General features: G+C 36.0%; 1 protein-coding gene across 10 annotated transcripts in view; it reads right to left on the bottom strand.

Moving 5' to 3' along the window:
* The window catches only part of CFAP20DC (CFAP20 domain containing), a 244,468-nt gene that overhangs the window by 108,513 nt on the left and 119,206 nt on the right, over window positions 1-16,749 (bottom strand). For all 10 annotated transcript variants that reach the window (XR_008666843.1, XM_055343303.1, XM_055343310.1 and 7 more), the window contains one exon: window positions 1,619-1,783. Coding sequence is in view for 9 of the 10 variants with exons in the window: in XM_055343303.1 (XP_055199278.1) it covers window positions 1,619-1,783 (165 nt within the window). In the remaining variant the exon portion in view is untranslated. The remainder of the gene's footprint in view (window positions 1-1,618; window positions 1,784-16,749) is intronic.

Below are 16,749 nucleotides of genomic sequence, written 5' to 3'. Positions count from 1 at the left end.
AAAAAATATCCATACAAGGTCAGTTAAATCAGAATCTCTGAAGATGAAGCAGAGACATTAGGAAAAAAATTTTTTTACATAAATTATTTATAAAATATCTCCGGTGATTCTAACAAACAGGAAGTTGAGATCCACTCATCTAAATAATGTTAGGTTTCTTGATTTGTATGCACTATTCATTCATTTGGTCAAGAGCTACAGGTGTCTATTACAGAGGTTCAAAACTGGTAGCCCTGGCATGGCTCATTAGGCTCATAGAGTGTTTTCAAAAAATTTTAGAACTTAGACAATATTATAAAACTGGAAGATTTAGCATTAACATTGAACTACCTAGCACCTATTGGGGAAAAAAAAAAGGAAGACCTGGTGAGATTGTAAATAAATTCTTCAAGGCAACACGTGGCTAGAATGGAATTGCAGTATCCTTTCTAGATGGAGAATGAGCTTATAATTTGCTATAGTCCTCACCACTCTCTAATGCTCCCTCATGAGGGCTGAGTATTAACTAACATTTATTCTATCATTTGCATAGTTGTTAATGTTACTGTTTGAACAGTTGAACAGTAGAGAACAATTTCTTTGAAGCACTACCTGACTCCTTTCCCCTAATGATCCCAATAAGGTTCACTGAAGAGTAGAATAGGTTTCTATATGTCAAATATCCAGGCATCCAGCCCACTTTATTCATTTATGTTATCTGACTGGCCTCCATAATAATTTGAATCTGCAGTCCCTGGCATGAAAACATTGTGGCAAATACTGTGTTTGATGCTAGGGATATAGAAGAATGAGGTACAGCATCCTTCTTGGAGGAAGTCACACTTTATTGGGAAAAGCAGAGATATTAAAAAGTATTGTAAAAAAAATGAAAAGAAAGGAAAAAAGTCATAGAAGAGAACAGTCCTTGTTAGAATTAGGAAAGACTATACAGAAGAGGTAGCATTTGAGTTGGACCTAGAAAAATGAACTGGGAGTTTTTCCAGGCAGAAAGACAAAGAAGTTGTTTTAGGCAAAGAAACAGTGATCCCCAAATATGAATGTGTGCAAACCCACAGAGGGGTCAGAAAATTGCATATGGGGAAGAAGAGATGAAACTCTGGAGTAAGCTGGGATAGAGGAGGTTGGCTTTGTGTAAGTTCCCAAGGGTTTTTTCATTTTCCCTTCTAAGATAGTAGGAAAGGCATTAAAGGGTCTTTAAATGAAGAGAGGCATGATCATATTTCTATTTCTATTATCAGAAAGATAATTCAACAGCAATATGGAGATTAACTGGGAGGCTAAGATGAGCAATGGTGGGGACTTCATCAATGAAAGCAGCAATAGGATAGAGGAGCAGAGAGATTGGAGAGATGTTTCAGAAGTATAATTGGCTGGGTTTGGAAGCATACAGGAAAAGGAGAAGACTAATTTAGGATGTTTTGATTGGGTATGTATAAACCCAGAAAATATTTTAGCTGCTAAAGAGAAATTTAAAATGATTATCACAGATATGAATTGATGTTAGAGTGACTTAATATTTAACTTTAAGCTATAAAACGTCATTGCAGTGTTTTTTTTTTTAACCCTTTTTTTGGTCTTTCAAATAAATATGATTATAATTTAAGTGCCTGATGCATACCTGATTCTGCCGAATTTAGAGGATGACCACCAAATTTTATTTCAGTTTGGCGGAGTTTAGTCATGTTTAGCAGCTGTGTGACTTGTGGAACATCTGTCGTTAGTTGGCAGCTCCGTGGAATAATGTCTGTAGGTTCATCTGTTGGAAAGGGAACAGCTTTCCCAGCTGAAAATAAAGACAAACATTCATTCCCTAAATGTAAGTCCTTTCTGCCAAATGGACGTATCTTATAAATGAAACCAATTAAAATAAAACATTTTAGAGTATGAGTTTGAATGAGTTACTCAATCTTACAGCCTCGGCTTTCTCATCTGTAAAATGAGCATTGTAATTTTGTAGGGCTTACTTTGTAGGGCTTTAGGAAACAATTAAGATAAAGTATATAACAAACAGCAGGTTCAGAGACTTGTGCAATAAATGAGAGCATTCATTGGATATATTTTACACTTATTTTTCAATACCAGAATGTGATTCAAGAAAACAGCTAGTTAGGTATGCTCTGATGCAGATTTCTGGAAGTATGGTGGCTCATTTATGTGAGATCAATACACACAAAGATGTATTTCAACAAGCACCTAGAGCCATTATATGAGTAATTTTTTAACTTTTTATTTTGAAATAGTTTTAGATCTACAGAAGTTATAAAAATAGTACAGAATCCCTAGTATCTTTTACCTAGCTTCCCCTGTTAACATCTTACCTTTGAATACTTTCAAAGAAAGAACAGTTTATTATAATAAAAATAGTATTTTTATTAGTATAGTTTATATTCTTAATGAGATTTGATATCATTCATATATACTTACACGGATATAATGGATATACAAATTTCCAGCTTAGTAAATTTTCTTTTCATGTTCTGAACCTATTTTGGTGTTAGAACATTATTTTCTTATTTATTTGTATGACCTCTCTTATGGCAAAGATATTAAGCCTTGTCATATGTATTAAGCAGGAATTAAATCAGTATTAGTATTTCAAAAAGCAATTTTACTATATGTATCAAAGCCTCAAAAATGTATATGCCATTTTACTCAGTAATTTCACTCTACAAATCTTTTTTTCTTTTCTTAAGATTTTTTTATTTATTTGAGAGAGCACATGCACGCGTGCACGCAAGTGGGTTGGGGCGGAGGGAGAGGAGGAGATAGTCTTAAGCAGACTTTGCTCTGAGCATCGATGGGGCTCCACAGTGGGATTGATGTGAAGACCCTGAAATCATGACTTGAGTGGAAACCAAAAGTCAGCTGCTTAACCCACTGCGCCACCTAGGCATCTGAGTCCTTTCTAAAGTAAAAAAAAAAAAAAAAAAAAAAATCAGAAACTCAGATGGATATTTATGTAAATAAGTGTTTATAATTTCTGAAAAATAAACAACTTGAATTATCAGTGAAGAGTCACAAGAAATTCTATTTATGAAGATGGCTTAATGATATGGGAAAGACTCATGATAGAAAAAGTTAAGTGAAAATAATATAAACAAAACTCTAACTCTACTGTAGAAAATCAGTAAATAAAATGTGTGAGTGACAAAAAGACTAAAATGAAATACATCAAAGTGTAAATCAACTTTTGATGGTTAGCTTAAGCATAGGCTTTATTTTCTTCTACATAAAAATGTGTGTATGTTTTCAATTTTTATAAGTAAAATTTCTAATTTTAGAATCTAGTGGAAAAAATTTGTGAGTGTGTATGTGAATGTGCATAGTAACAAAAATTCAACCAATCATCCCTTGAAAAACATCCTATTCAGGTATAAACTCTAACCACGTAAATAAAGGAAAATGATGTTAGGCTTATATGTACCCAAGTCATGGCAGTTTCCTAATTAGATCCTAATATCCTAATCTTGAAGAGGAAATGAATCATTTAACTAAAAACTTAAATACTCATCAGCAATGTAATGGTTTCTAATTGTCCTAATGCTCCAGTCATTGAAAATGCAGTAGATTTACAAATCTTAGTTTTCAGGTGTTCTTTCTTGGTCCATTTCTTATTTGTCACGACCATTTAGAAAATCATACAAAGTAGCTGAGTAAATAAACTCTCAATATAGAAAATATTTGGAAAAATAAGTAAACTAACTCCAAATATATCTGACATATTATTTCAAACTCTTCTAAGGTACAAAAAGATAATTTCCACATTAATCCTAATACGGATAAACTAAAGATTTTATATTGAAAGAATTCTTTTTTTTTTTTTTTAAGATTTTGCTTATTTGAGAGAGAGAGAGAGAGAGAGAGAGAGAGAGAGAGACAGGCTCCATGCAGGAAGATGTGGGACTCGATCCCTGGTCTCCAGGACCAGGCCCTGGGCTGAAGGCGGCGCTAAACCGCCGAGCCACCCGGGCTGCCCAAAACAGAGAATTCTGTAGGCTATAAGACCCTGAAATAAAATGCTGTATTCTCAATCACATGAAGACAAATCATGGAATTTTTAGCTTATAGGGACTGAATGGATGATACAGGGTACAATGCCATACAAAGTCTGAAATGTATCCAAAACAAAACCCGAGTTTCAAGTAACAAGAAATACCCAGAGAATCCCTGGTAACCCAAAATCCAAGGCAGAGACTATTACAAAACTCTAATCTGAATTTTATAGGATTGTGGCTGACACGCAAATCAGATTTCACAGTAAAAGGATAAATCCCTTCTGTGCCATTTTTCCTTTCTATACATCTACTCTCCTTTGCACCCACAGCTGTCTCACTAACTCATTAGATTATTCATCAAGGGAGACTGTGAGCAGTATAAAGCCTGCAATAAAAGGAGAAATCAAAGAAAAAAAAGCTATTGGTTTATTATTTTTAAAATAAAGAGGAATTAGTAAGCCCATTTAGTAGCTATTGACTTTCTAAGTGTAGAATACATGGAGAGGATCTTTTGCCTCATTTTTGTGAAACCAAACTATGAAAGAGCTTATGACCTCGTACTTGGATGTTTTGATAGACCGAAGTGGAAGTTAACTGAGCTCCCCCCCAGCACCCACCTCACCAATAAACACTCTCTTCTCCATATCCAGTATCTACATCACTTTATTTTTTAGCATTCATGGCTTAATTAAAAAATAAGAATTCTGAACACAGCATGGATCCTACATAAAAAATAAACAGGGCTAACCTTTGAGTACATAGAGGGTATGGTCTACCTTCATGCATTCATTTACTCATTTTATCATTCAGCAAATATTTATTGAGCCTCTACTAGGTGCCAGGGAATCTAGTGGTGAGCCAGGGTGACCCAGTTCTGGTCTTAAAGTTTACACCTAGCAGAGAATATGAAACAAATTATATTACAAATAACTATTTAATTATAATTTTGTTAAGTGCTCTGAAGGAAAAGTTCAAGGTGTTATGAGGGAGGTAATACCCAGAAAGTCTATCAGAAAGTCTCTTCTGATAAAGGGACATTTAAGCTGAGTCATAAAAGATAAGCAGAAGGTGGCTTGGTGAAATGAATGGAAGGGATCATTCAGGTGGAGGGAACACAGCCTTCGAAGTCTCTAAAGGCAGGACTCTGGTGTATTCTAGGAACTGAAAGAAGACAGTTCTGCCAAAGGGCTGCTAGCGTGGGAGAGAATAGGGAGAGACTCCCAACAATATATTTAGTATAGCATCTGGTTCAGAGGGGATGCTCAATAAATGGTCATGGATGAAGGCCCCTTATTAACAGCTGACCTAGATTAAAAGCAGCTGCCAATTCTTCCACTTTCCTTCTTTAGTGGCTCTTTGCTCTGCCATATGCTGAGAAGTATTCCATGCACATTTTATTTGGATATCACATCTTTCTTCTCAGATGGCAAATAACAAATCAAGCTGATAATCAGATACTAAGAGACCAGGGCCTATCTGCATTATTTTTCCAGACAAGCTCTATCTTTTGTAAGAGACTGTGTATGGAAACATGCAGATTGCTCGATTAACATCGGAAAATGACACAGTTGAATTTAAAGTGCTTTTGCTAACAAATCTGAAAGAACACAATGTGGGCTGGAATGGTCAGCTCAGAATGGCAAAATGGTACATGGAGGAAACGGCTAAGAGAAAACCAACAACAACAACAAAAAAACAAAACAGAAAAAACAAAACACCAACAGATTTGCTCATGTAGCATTAAAACACAACCAAATGGTGTTTTTTTGTTTTTTTCTGTTTTTGCTCCCAGTATGAGTTAATATATTAGAATGTTTGAGTGAATGACTTTGTAATCCTGTTCCGCTTTCTTTGGCTATAACACCATCATAAAATGAAGCATTCTGTAGGTGTTGAGTATCTCTGATGAGGATCTTAACTAGCTTTAAAAGTTAAATCACTGGGCACCTGGGTTGTTCATTCGGGTAAGAGTCTGACTCTTGATTTTGTCTCAGGTCATTATCTCAGGATCGTGAGATTGAGTCCTTCATCGGGCTCCGTGCTCAGTGGGAGTCTGCTGCACATTCTTTCTCTCTCCCTCTGGCCCTCCTCCTGCTTGTTCTCTCTCTCTCTCTCTCTCAAATAAATAAATAAATAAATAAATAAATAAATAAATAAATAAATAAATCTTTTAAAAAATTAAGTCATCAATTTTAAAACATATATAGAACATATATAGAACATTTTATGCGTTAGAACATCACTCATTAGCTGTGTGACTTTGGCGTGGTAATTTACCTTGCCATGCCCTGGTTTTCTTACCTGTAAAACAGGAATTAAAAAAGTAATACCTTATAGTATTGTTGTGATGATTAAATAAGTTAATGTGTGTAAGGGCCTAAGTAAAGTTCCTGATATATAGCAAGTACCATATAAGTGTTTATTATTAGTAACAAATACTTATGTCAATTATTTCATTATAATGGAAACAAAACCACTGTATCTTAGTATGTGCTTTTTTTAATAATAAAAGGTCTTGATATTTAAAGGGGCAAATAAGCCTGAGATACATCAAACACTTGGCTATCCTGAAATGAATCATGCCCTTAGTTTTTAAAATAATATTTTGAGGAGAAATTCACATTTATATCTTAATAAAAATTAAGCATTTCAAAGTGAACAATTCATTGGCACATAGTACATTCACAATGCTGTGCAGCCACCACTGTATCTAGTTCCTAAACATTTCCATCATTCCAAAGCAAAATCCTTTACCCATTAGCCAGTTTCTGTCCATCCCTCCAACCCCCAGTCCCTGGCAACCATAAATCTGCATTCTATCATTATGGATTTATCTATTCTGGATATTTCATATAAATGGAATCATGCAGTATGTGACTTTCTGTGTGTATAATATATATCATGTTTGGTTTATCCATTCATCTGCTGATGAACATTTGGGCTGTTTTCACATTTTGGTTATTGCGAATAACACTACAATGAACATGCATGTACATGTATCTGTTTTCCGTTCTTTTGGGTATATACCCAGGAGTGGTACTGCAGGTTCATATGGTAATTCTGTGTTTAACATTTTTAGGAACTGCCAAACTGTCTCCCATAGAGGGTGAACCATTTCGCATTCCCATTAACAATGTATAAGGATTCCAATTTCTCCACACCCTTGCCAACACTTCTTTTCTATTAAAAAAATTATAGCCATCCTAGTGAGTGTGAAGTGGTATCTCATTGTGGTTTTGATTTGTATTTCCCTAATGACTAACTCTGTTAAGCAATTTTTCATACATTTGTCAACTATTTGTATATCTTCTTTGGAGAAATATCTACAACAGTTAATTCCTTCAACCATTTTTAAATTGGATTGTGTGTTGTTGAGTTTTAAGAGTCCTTTACATATTCCAGACACTGGAAGATATCAGAATATTCTATATATATACTCTTTATATGTAGAATCAGAATATTTATCTTATCAGAGATATGATTTGCAAATATTTTCTCTCATTATGTAGGCTGTCTTTTTAATTTCTTAATAATGTCCTCTGATACACAAAAGTTTTAAGTATTAATGTCCAATTTATCAATTTTTAAGATTTTGTTGCTGTACTTTGGGGTAATACCTAGGAATCCATTGCCAAATCTAAGGTCATGAAGATTAAGCTCTATTTTTTCCTAAGAGTTTTATTTAGCTCTTATATTTAGGTTGTTGATCCATTTGAGTTAGTTTTTATACATGGTGTGAGGTATCCATTCTTTTGCATATGGATATCCAATTGTCCCAGAACCATTTGTTGAAGAGTCTCTTCTCCTCTTAATGAATGTTCTTGGCACCCCTGTCAAAATTAGATATATGGGTTCATTTCTGGACTCAATTCTATTCCATTGGTATATATGTCCATTCTAACTGTATCAAACTTTTTTTTATTATTTTTTTAAATTTTTATTTATTTTATGATACTCACAGAGAGAGAGAGAGAGAGAGAGGCAGAGACACAGGCAGAGGGAGAAGCAGGCTCCATGCATCGGGAGCCCGATGTGGGATTCGATCCGAGGTCTCTAGAATCGTGCCCCGGGCCAAAGGCAGGCGCCAAACCGCTGCGCCACCCAGGGATCCCTAACTGTATCAAACTGGTTTGATTACTGCAACTCTTGCTCTTGAATTAAGTTTTGAAATTGGGAAGTGTGACTCCTCCAACTTTGTTCTTCTTTTTTCAAGGTTGTTTTTGGCTATTTGGATCCCCTTGCATTCCATATGAATTTGAGATTGGCTTTTTCATTTCTGCAAAAAGGCCATCAAAATTTGATAGATTGCACTGAATCCCTAGATCTCTTTGGGTCATACTGACATCTTAACAATTTCAAGTCTGTTTTTTTTTTTTTAATTTATTTATGATAGTCACAGAGAGAGAAAGAGAGAGAGGCAGAGACATAGGCAGACGGAGAAGCAGGCTCCATGCACCAGGAGCCCGATATGGGATTCGATCCCGGGTCTCCAGGATCGCGCCCTGGGCCAAAGGCAGGCGCCAAACCGCTGCGCCACCCAGGGATCCCAACAATTTCAAGTCTTTTGGGATCCCTGGGTGGCTCAGTGGTTTAGGGCCTGCCTTTGGCCCAGGGCGTGATCCTGGAGCCCCAGGATCGAGTCCAACGTCAGGTTCCCTGCAGAAGCCTGCTTCTCCGCCTCTCTCTCTTTCTCATGAATAAATAAATAAAATCTTAAAAAAAAAAACAACCCAAGAATTTCAAGTCTTTCAATCCAGATATATTTCCATTTACTTAGATACTCTCTAACTTCCTTTAGCAATACTTTATAGTTTTCAATGAACAAGTTTTTCATCTTCTTGATTAAATTTATTCCAGGTATTTAATTATTTGGGATGACATTATAAATGAATTGTTATCCTTAGAGTTTTTAAGATATGAAGTTCTGTTATAAATAATGCTTATAGGGATCCCTGGGTGGCGCAGCAGTTTGGCGCCTGCCTTTGGCCCAGGGTGCGATCCTGGAGACCCGGGATCGAATCCCACGTCAGGCTCCCGGTGCATGGAGCCTGCTTCTCCCTCTGCCTATGTCTCTGCCTCTCTCTCTCTCTCTCTGTGTGTGTGACTATCATAAATATATAAAAATTAAAAAAAATGCTTATAATATCTACAATTGGGATTTTAATCAGAATAAGTCTGTGTCTTGATATATAGATATTCATAACCCATTTTTATTGGCCAGGCACCTCAGCTATGCTGAGTTCTTACCCCCTTTTACTTGCCCTATGGTGGTTTACTAGGCAAGGGCAATCTAAGTTCAGCTTCACTGCATAAAGGAGTGGGAATGCAGCTTTAAACTAATGAGAGCTGAATTTGATGTGCCTGACCTAGATGGAGATAGAGAGGCAGGAAAATACTCAATAATGATGATTATTAAAAACACTAAAGGATTCCAGTTATTGAGAAAGGTAAATTTGTATACTGTTGAGGAAGGAATAGGCAGAAGCCTGGCCTAGAGTTCCACCTTCTGTGACCTCAGCACAAGATGCCTTATTTCCATGGGCCTTACTTTCCTCTCTGTATAATTAAGACATTGTATTAGATGATCTCTAAGGCCCTTTCCTTCTCAATTGAGTCTATTAAAGCAATACATCAATATTTCTAGTTTTTTTCTGTGGCCTTTGAAGGGATAATCTTCTTCACATTATTTGACATTCAATAAAGACTTACCGAATACAGAGACTAAATGAATGAATAATTGAACAATTAGCGAACTCTTACTTCATTAATTCATCAAACATATAAGACAGATTACCAGTGCCAGGTCATGTGCTAGAGGTAAAAATATGGACACTTAACCTATACCCTCAAGGAACTCTCAGTCTGAAATCATACTTTTAATTATTCTCTTCTTCTTGCATTTCTGAACACAGAACACATATGCCCAAGTGCTGATATTTTAGAAAGCACTGAAATGGGGTGTCAGGAGACCTGTAAAATCATCACTGGCAGAGCATAAGTCCACGCCTAGTGGATAATAACATGCTCTTTCCTCTCTTCTTTTTTCTTTCCTCTTGTCTTTCTTATCTAACTATCTATACATATGTTTTTTTTAATGTAGAATGATACAAGTTAATCAATAATTCAATCAAACAGATGCCTAAAAATGCCAGTCCATGTTCCCTCAGGAACCATACAAGTCATAAATTCAATTGAATCAGTGTGCTTTACTACTTGTCCAACATAAGCCATTCCTCTGGACAAATGAAAAACTGGTTAATTTCTTCTTTTAGGGTCCCAATAATTCACTTTCAATTATATCCCACTGTGTAAACAGAACAGCAATGGAATTAGGCAACATTTCCTAGCTTGGGTGAGTTTAAGAGATTCTAGAGTGAAATGCAGCAGCTTAAATAAGCCAGGGACAACAGAGTACTGAGCTTAAGGAAGCATTTTATACAGTATCTTTTATTTATTTATTTATTTATTTATTTATTTATTTATTTATTTATTTATTTTTAAAGATTTTATTTATTTATTGACACACACACACACACACAGGCAGAGACACAGGCAGAGAGAGAAGCAGGCTCCATGCTGGAAGCCCGATGTGGGACTCGATCCCGGGTCTCCAGGATATCACACCCCTGGCTGCAAGCGGCGCTAAACCGCTGCGCCACAGGGGCTGCCCTATACAGTATCTTTAAATCGAATCTCAGAATGAAATGTAAAAAACAAGTAAAAGAGTTTCCTATGATAAAAGTCTCAACACTATGACTAACAGATCTGTCTTTGCAGAAGAAAATACCCTTCCCCCTACCCTCAGTATGAAAGACAAAGGGACATCCATTACTTATTGAACACAGATAGCTTCAACACCTCCAGGCACCAAATCCTGCCATTCTTATTCCATGACATGTCTTGCTTTTTTTTTTTTTTTAAATAATTTCCCTCCCATCCATCCTCCCAAGAGAGGCAGTACACTGTAGTAAGTAGGAGTATAAACTTGAGTCCTATTGTCAGGGTTCAAAACCTGTATTTACTACCTAACAGTTGTGTTACACTGGGCATCTGACTACTCTGTGTCTAAGTTTCCCTAAGTGTAAAATGGGGATGATAGTAACATCTACTTTACAGAGTCTGTATGAGCATTAAGGTAATATATTCAAAGGGTTGAGAATACCTACTGCTTCTATTAGCACTATTGTCATCACTGTTATCACTTCTGCTGCCAACCTCGTTGACCAGGGACACTCAATTTATTCCATACTATGTTACCATACTATGTTATCCTTTGTCCCCTTTTATAAAATTGTCTTGACAATGAACTCTTGCAGTGTTTACTTTTCCAGTGTCTAAAATTATACAGAGAACTCTAAGGATAGGAAACTTGCTCTACCTCTTTATATTGACACAAAGTATGCAGCCAGTAATAAAATATTATTAAATCAAACCTCCCAATCCTGCCACGTATCATACTGAACCCTGGTCCTTGAATCCATCAGATCTATTCATGATGCCATGCCTTTATACATACACACTGTTTTCTTTTCCTGAAAATGCTTTCCTTTCTTGTCCACTTTCATTACTTGAGAAATTATTTTTTTCCTTCAGGATGTAGTTTAGAAAATTTATTTCTCTAGGTAAGTATAGACCAAACACTGCTCTATGAATAGATATTGACCCGTAAAGTCATTTTTACTGGTCTGTGGTGAAAATGTCAGCCTTTATTTTGAAATTAATACTTTCCTAATGTGTTGTGTGTTTAAATGTCTTTTCGACTAATGAACTGATCAGAACAATTATAGTTTTCCTTGTCTGTTTTAATGCTCTGATTTGGCAAATTCAAAAGTTGGCAACCTTATGTTAGTCAAGTTTTTCCTAACTTGGCAAGTCTGTGAAATTCAAGTGCCTCTCCAAGTGGCTCTCAAGTAAGACATGAGTGGTCCAGACTCTCCTCCCAGTGCTTATTAAAGCCCAATAGGTAAGTTTCCTCCAGGAATAATGATCTACATGGACAGGTAAATTTCCCTGAGAAATGTCAAGCTCCTTGAAGCAAAGGCTGTGTCATCTCAGTGCATGATTATAAAAAGCAGATAAATGGTTAGCATCTACATAATGAATTATAGTTTATGTATTTTTACATATATTTTTATATTTCATTGGGTCTTCACAATAACCTTATAGTAATTAATGAGGAAACAACACTCAGAGATGTTCAGAACTCACACAAAGCACAAAGTTGGTATGTGATTACAGCAATGGATTATGGGACCATTAATCTGTATCTTTAGTGTCTACAATACAATTTAACTTCTCCAAGATGTACTTGGTTTACACACTTTATTCCTTCAGAGGGAAAGTAATAGTATTTTACTTAACCAAGAAACAGTTATCCTCATTTTACTGACGCAGAAACTAAGGCATAGAGACAGGGTGAGCACTTGTGCAAGTTTAAGTCCTGACAGTTAAGTGAGGAATACGGGGTTATATTCCACAGCACCCTGACCACAGCATGCTTCCCCAGGCCTATTCAGAACATTTTAGGCAATCTGAGATGCCACACACATAAGGCTTTTTTCAGGCCTTCTGAAAACCTAAGAAGAAATCATACCAATGAATGTTTTTTCTTGGAATTTTTTGGATTAGCCATTCACTTAAAAAAATTAATTATAGGGACACCTGGGTGGCTCAGTGGTTAAGCATCTGCCTTTGACTTAGGGCGTGATCCCAGAGTCCCAGGATTGAGTCCCATATCAGGCTTCCTGCATGGAGCCTGCTTCTCCCTCTGCCTATGTCTCTGCCTCTCTCTCTCTCTCATGAATAAACAAATAAAATTTAAAAAAATTAATTATAAAACAAAATATATGTATGTTGTTAAAAGATACAAATGGTACTATAAAATTATAAGAAAAAGTCATCAATCCCTAACTGCTGCCCTCCCACCTCACTCATCCCCTCGTCCTGCAATGCAGAGGCAACTATTCTCAAGCCTTTCAGCCATAGCCTCTAAATCTGATACTTAATTTCTGTGTTTATAAATAGTAGCCTTATATTGACATTTCTGTACTTGTGCTTTAGACAATATCTCTGACTTCCTACTTTGGAAAAAATATGGAACCACAGAAGACCTGAATAGCCAAAGCAATCTTGAAAAAGAAAATCTTGGTGGAAGGGGAGGAGGGCGGGGGGTGGGGGTGAATGGGTGACGGGCACGGAGGGGGACACTTGACGGGATGAGCACTGGGTGTTATTCTGTATGTTGGTAAATTGAACACCAATAAAAATTAATTTATAAAAAAAAAAAAAAAAAGAAAAAGAAAATCTTGTTCCGGTCCAAAGCCGGAACATCACGATTTGGTACTTCAAGCTATGTTAGTGTAGTCATCAAGACAATGGTACTGGCATAAAAACAGACACATAGATCAATGGAACAGAATAGAGAACCCAGAAATGGATCCTCAACTCTATGGTCAACTCATCTTTGACAAAGGAGGAAAGAATATCCAACGGAAAAAAAAAGGCAATCTCTTCAATAAAAATGGTCCTGGGAAAACTGGACAGCCACACGAAGAAGAATGAAACTGGACCACTTTCTTACACCATATACAAAGATAAACTCAAAATGGATTAGAGAACTAAATGTAAGACAGGAATCTATCAAAATCCCAGAAGAGAACACAGGCAGCAACCTCTTTTACCTAGGCCATAGCAACTCCTTACTAGGTATGTCACTAGAGGGCAGGGGAAGAAAAGCAGGAAACAGATGTTGGTGAGGATACATAGAGAGAGGAACCCTCTTACACTGTTGATGGGAATGCAAACAGGTGCAGCCACTCTGGAAAACAGTATGGAGGTTCTTCAAAAAGTTAAAAATAGAACTACCCTACAATCCAGAAATTGTAGTAGTAGGTATTTACTCAAAGGATACAAAAATTCAGATTTGAAGGAGGTGCATTCAGCCCAATGTTTATATAATCAAAGTATGACTATATTACTGTAGTTATCAAGAACCATCAACAAGAATGAAATCTTTCCATTTGCAGTGATGTGGATGGAGCTAGACTGTATTATCCTAAGTCAGTCAGAGAAAGAGAAAGACAAATACCATATTATTTCACTCATATGTGGAATTTAGGAAACAAAACTGATGAACACATGAGAAGGGAAAAGAAAAAGAGAGAAGGAGAGGGGAGGCAAACCATAAGACACTCTTGATAGCAAACTGAGGGTTGATGGAAAGAGGTGGGTAGGGGGATGGGCTAAATGGGTGATGGGTATTATTAAGGAGTGCACTTGTTAGGATGAGCACTGGGTATTAATATGTAAGGGATGAAGCACTAAATTCTACTCCTGAAACCAATGTTACACTCTATAATAACTAACTAGAATTTAAATAAATATTTGGAAGACAAAAACAATTGACTAGATGGGTATAGAATTCTAAGTTGAAAATAATTTTTCCTTAGACTTTTGAAGATATAATTTTAAGGTCTTCCACCATCTAACGTTGTTTTATGAAGTCAGACATCATTATTCTTATTCCTACCCCCTTGTATGCAACTTGAATTTAAAAAAAAATCTGGAATCTTAGACCATCTTTTTTTCCCTCCTATTCTGAAATTACACAATGGTGACTCTTCTTTCTTTTTCTTTTTCTGTTTTTGATGAGCTATGTCAATGTGAAAACACCTGGCCTTCCTATATATCACCTTCCTATTTTCTCTAGTCTCTCATTTTAGAATCTTAATACTTTACTAGTGGTCCTCTTGGACTACTTCTAATATTCTTAACATTTTGATCCTATTTTCAGTCTCTTGGGATTTTTCTTTTAAAATTTTTGTTTGAATCTAAATCTCTGGAGAAAGTACAATTCAGAGCTTCAAAATAGCTGTACAGGTTCTAAGTTGAAATGTCCAGTATTCACCCAAAACTAATTAGACCTATCAGGATACAAGGACAAGAGAAAACAGGAGAGACAGATACTAGAATTATGAGCCAAGGCTTTTAAAATAACTTTGATTAATATATTTGAGAAATTAGATAATAAAATAGAGAATTTCAGCTGAGAAATGGAAATTCTAAGAAAGAATCTAATGGAAGTTCTAGGATAAAAAAATATAGAAATTAAGAATGCTTAAATATGTTCATTCAGCTCCTTAATATCCAAAGAAAGCCTACGGAGATGCTCCAAAAGAAATGTAGAATGATTCCAGCAGCACTATTTAAAAGAGCCAAAAATAGACAAACAGTGGTACCCTCACACAATGACATACTGTACAGTAATTAAATTAGCAATACAGATGAATCTCAGTTTTTTGTTAAAGAATGTATATACGAAAGAATATGTATTGTATGATTTTATTTAAATAAACTTCAAAAATATATAAAGTTAATTTATAGTGTTAGAAGTTGGAAGAGTGCTACCTCTCAGAAGAAGAGAGAGGGTCATGATTGGGAGGGGATTATAAATAGGGTTTCTAAGATATTTGTAATGTTCTATTTCTTGATCTGGGTGGTGGTTACAGAAATGTGTTTACTCTGTGTTGATTACCAAAACTGCATACCTATGATTTGTAAATGTTTTTAAATTATATAAAAAGCTTCTAATATGGGGATCCCTGGGTGGCTCAGCGGTTTAGTGCCTGCCTTTGGCCCAGGGCACGATCTTGGAGTCCTGGGATCGAGTCCCACATCGGGCTCCCGGCATGGAGCCTGCTTCTCCCTCCTCCTGTGTCTCTGCCCACCCCCCCCCATAAATAAATAAATCTTAAAAAAAAAGCTTATAATAAACTTTAATAAATAAAATGCTTATTGAAATACAGCAAGAACAAATTATTCCTATTTTATAGATGCAGTATGCTTTCTTAACTGAGACAAACATATATCTATTCCTTATTTTATCTATTTCTTTCTTCCTATTAGTTTTGGTGTCTATCTGCCATGAACCCATGAGTTGAGAAGTTCTCTGGTTCAGTTTCTCCAAAGAATAAATATCCTGTTGTCTTGTTATTTGCAGTTGGAAGGGGGATCTGGGATCCCATAGCAACACATATACAATTTTAACCAATCTCCTTGTTGTTAGCCACAACCTCTGTACTCCTGCCTTTTGCAGTATCTAGGGCTGACAATTCTTGACTCCCTCTGAGGTTCTATTATGAATCTCATTGGAAAGCTTCTCTGTAAATCCAATAGTTTCAACTTTCTCTGCTCCTGTAAGTTAGCTGTCACTCCTCAGTCTTACAAAATTTATGGACAAACTTCGCTTGTTGTTTCCTACTCTTCCATATTCTTCATCCTGGTGGGTTTATTACCATTTTTATTCCTATAATTTTAGTGGGGCTTGAGGGAGGAGCATTTAATATGTCATATTTAGATTCACTTTTCCCTTACACTTATTTAAAAATATTAATCAGGTCATGATTCACCTCCTATGATCTGATATAGAATGCACATATATTTCTATATATTTTGAGGTTTTTTTATTAGATGGGTGATTTTTTTTTTTTTTAAATGAAGGCTTTCACTTTCTTGTATAGCCACCTTTTAAATGCTACATAAGATGAGTGGCGGCACTTCCTGGCTTGTAATCTCTCTGAGGAGCTGTTAATGCACTGCTGTGTTTTATTATCAAATGAAATTTACAGGCAGTGTCCTGTTCCACAGAGTGAACCACACAAGGATTTCTCAGACGCTTATCCAGATGGAGCATAAGTCTGAAGTCTACTTTATACAAACTTCTAAGACATCACCTTTGCCGTCTTATGTGCTGCCC

The sequence above is a fragment of the Nyctereutes procyonoides genome, unplaced genomic scaffold (genome assembly GCF_905146905.1).
Source record: "Nyctereutes procyonoides isolate TBG_1078 unplaced genomic scaffold, NYPRO_anot_genome, whole genome shotgun sequence".
Taxonomy (NCBI): Eukaryota; Metazoa; Chordata; class Mammalia; order Carnivora; family Canidae; genus Nyctereutes; species Nyctereutes procyonoides.
Note: the sequence above shows the minus strand (reverse complement) of the source record. Positions and strands in the feature narration are given on the sequence as shown.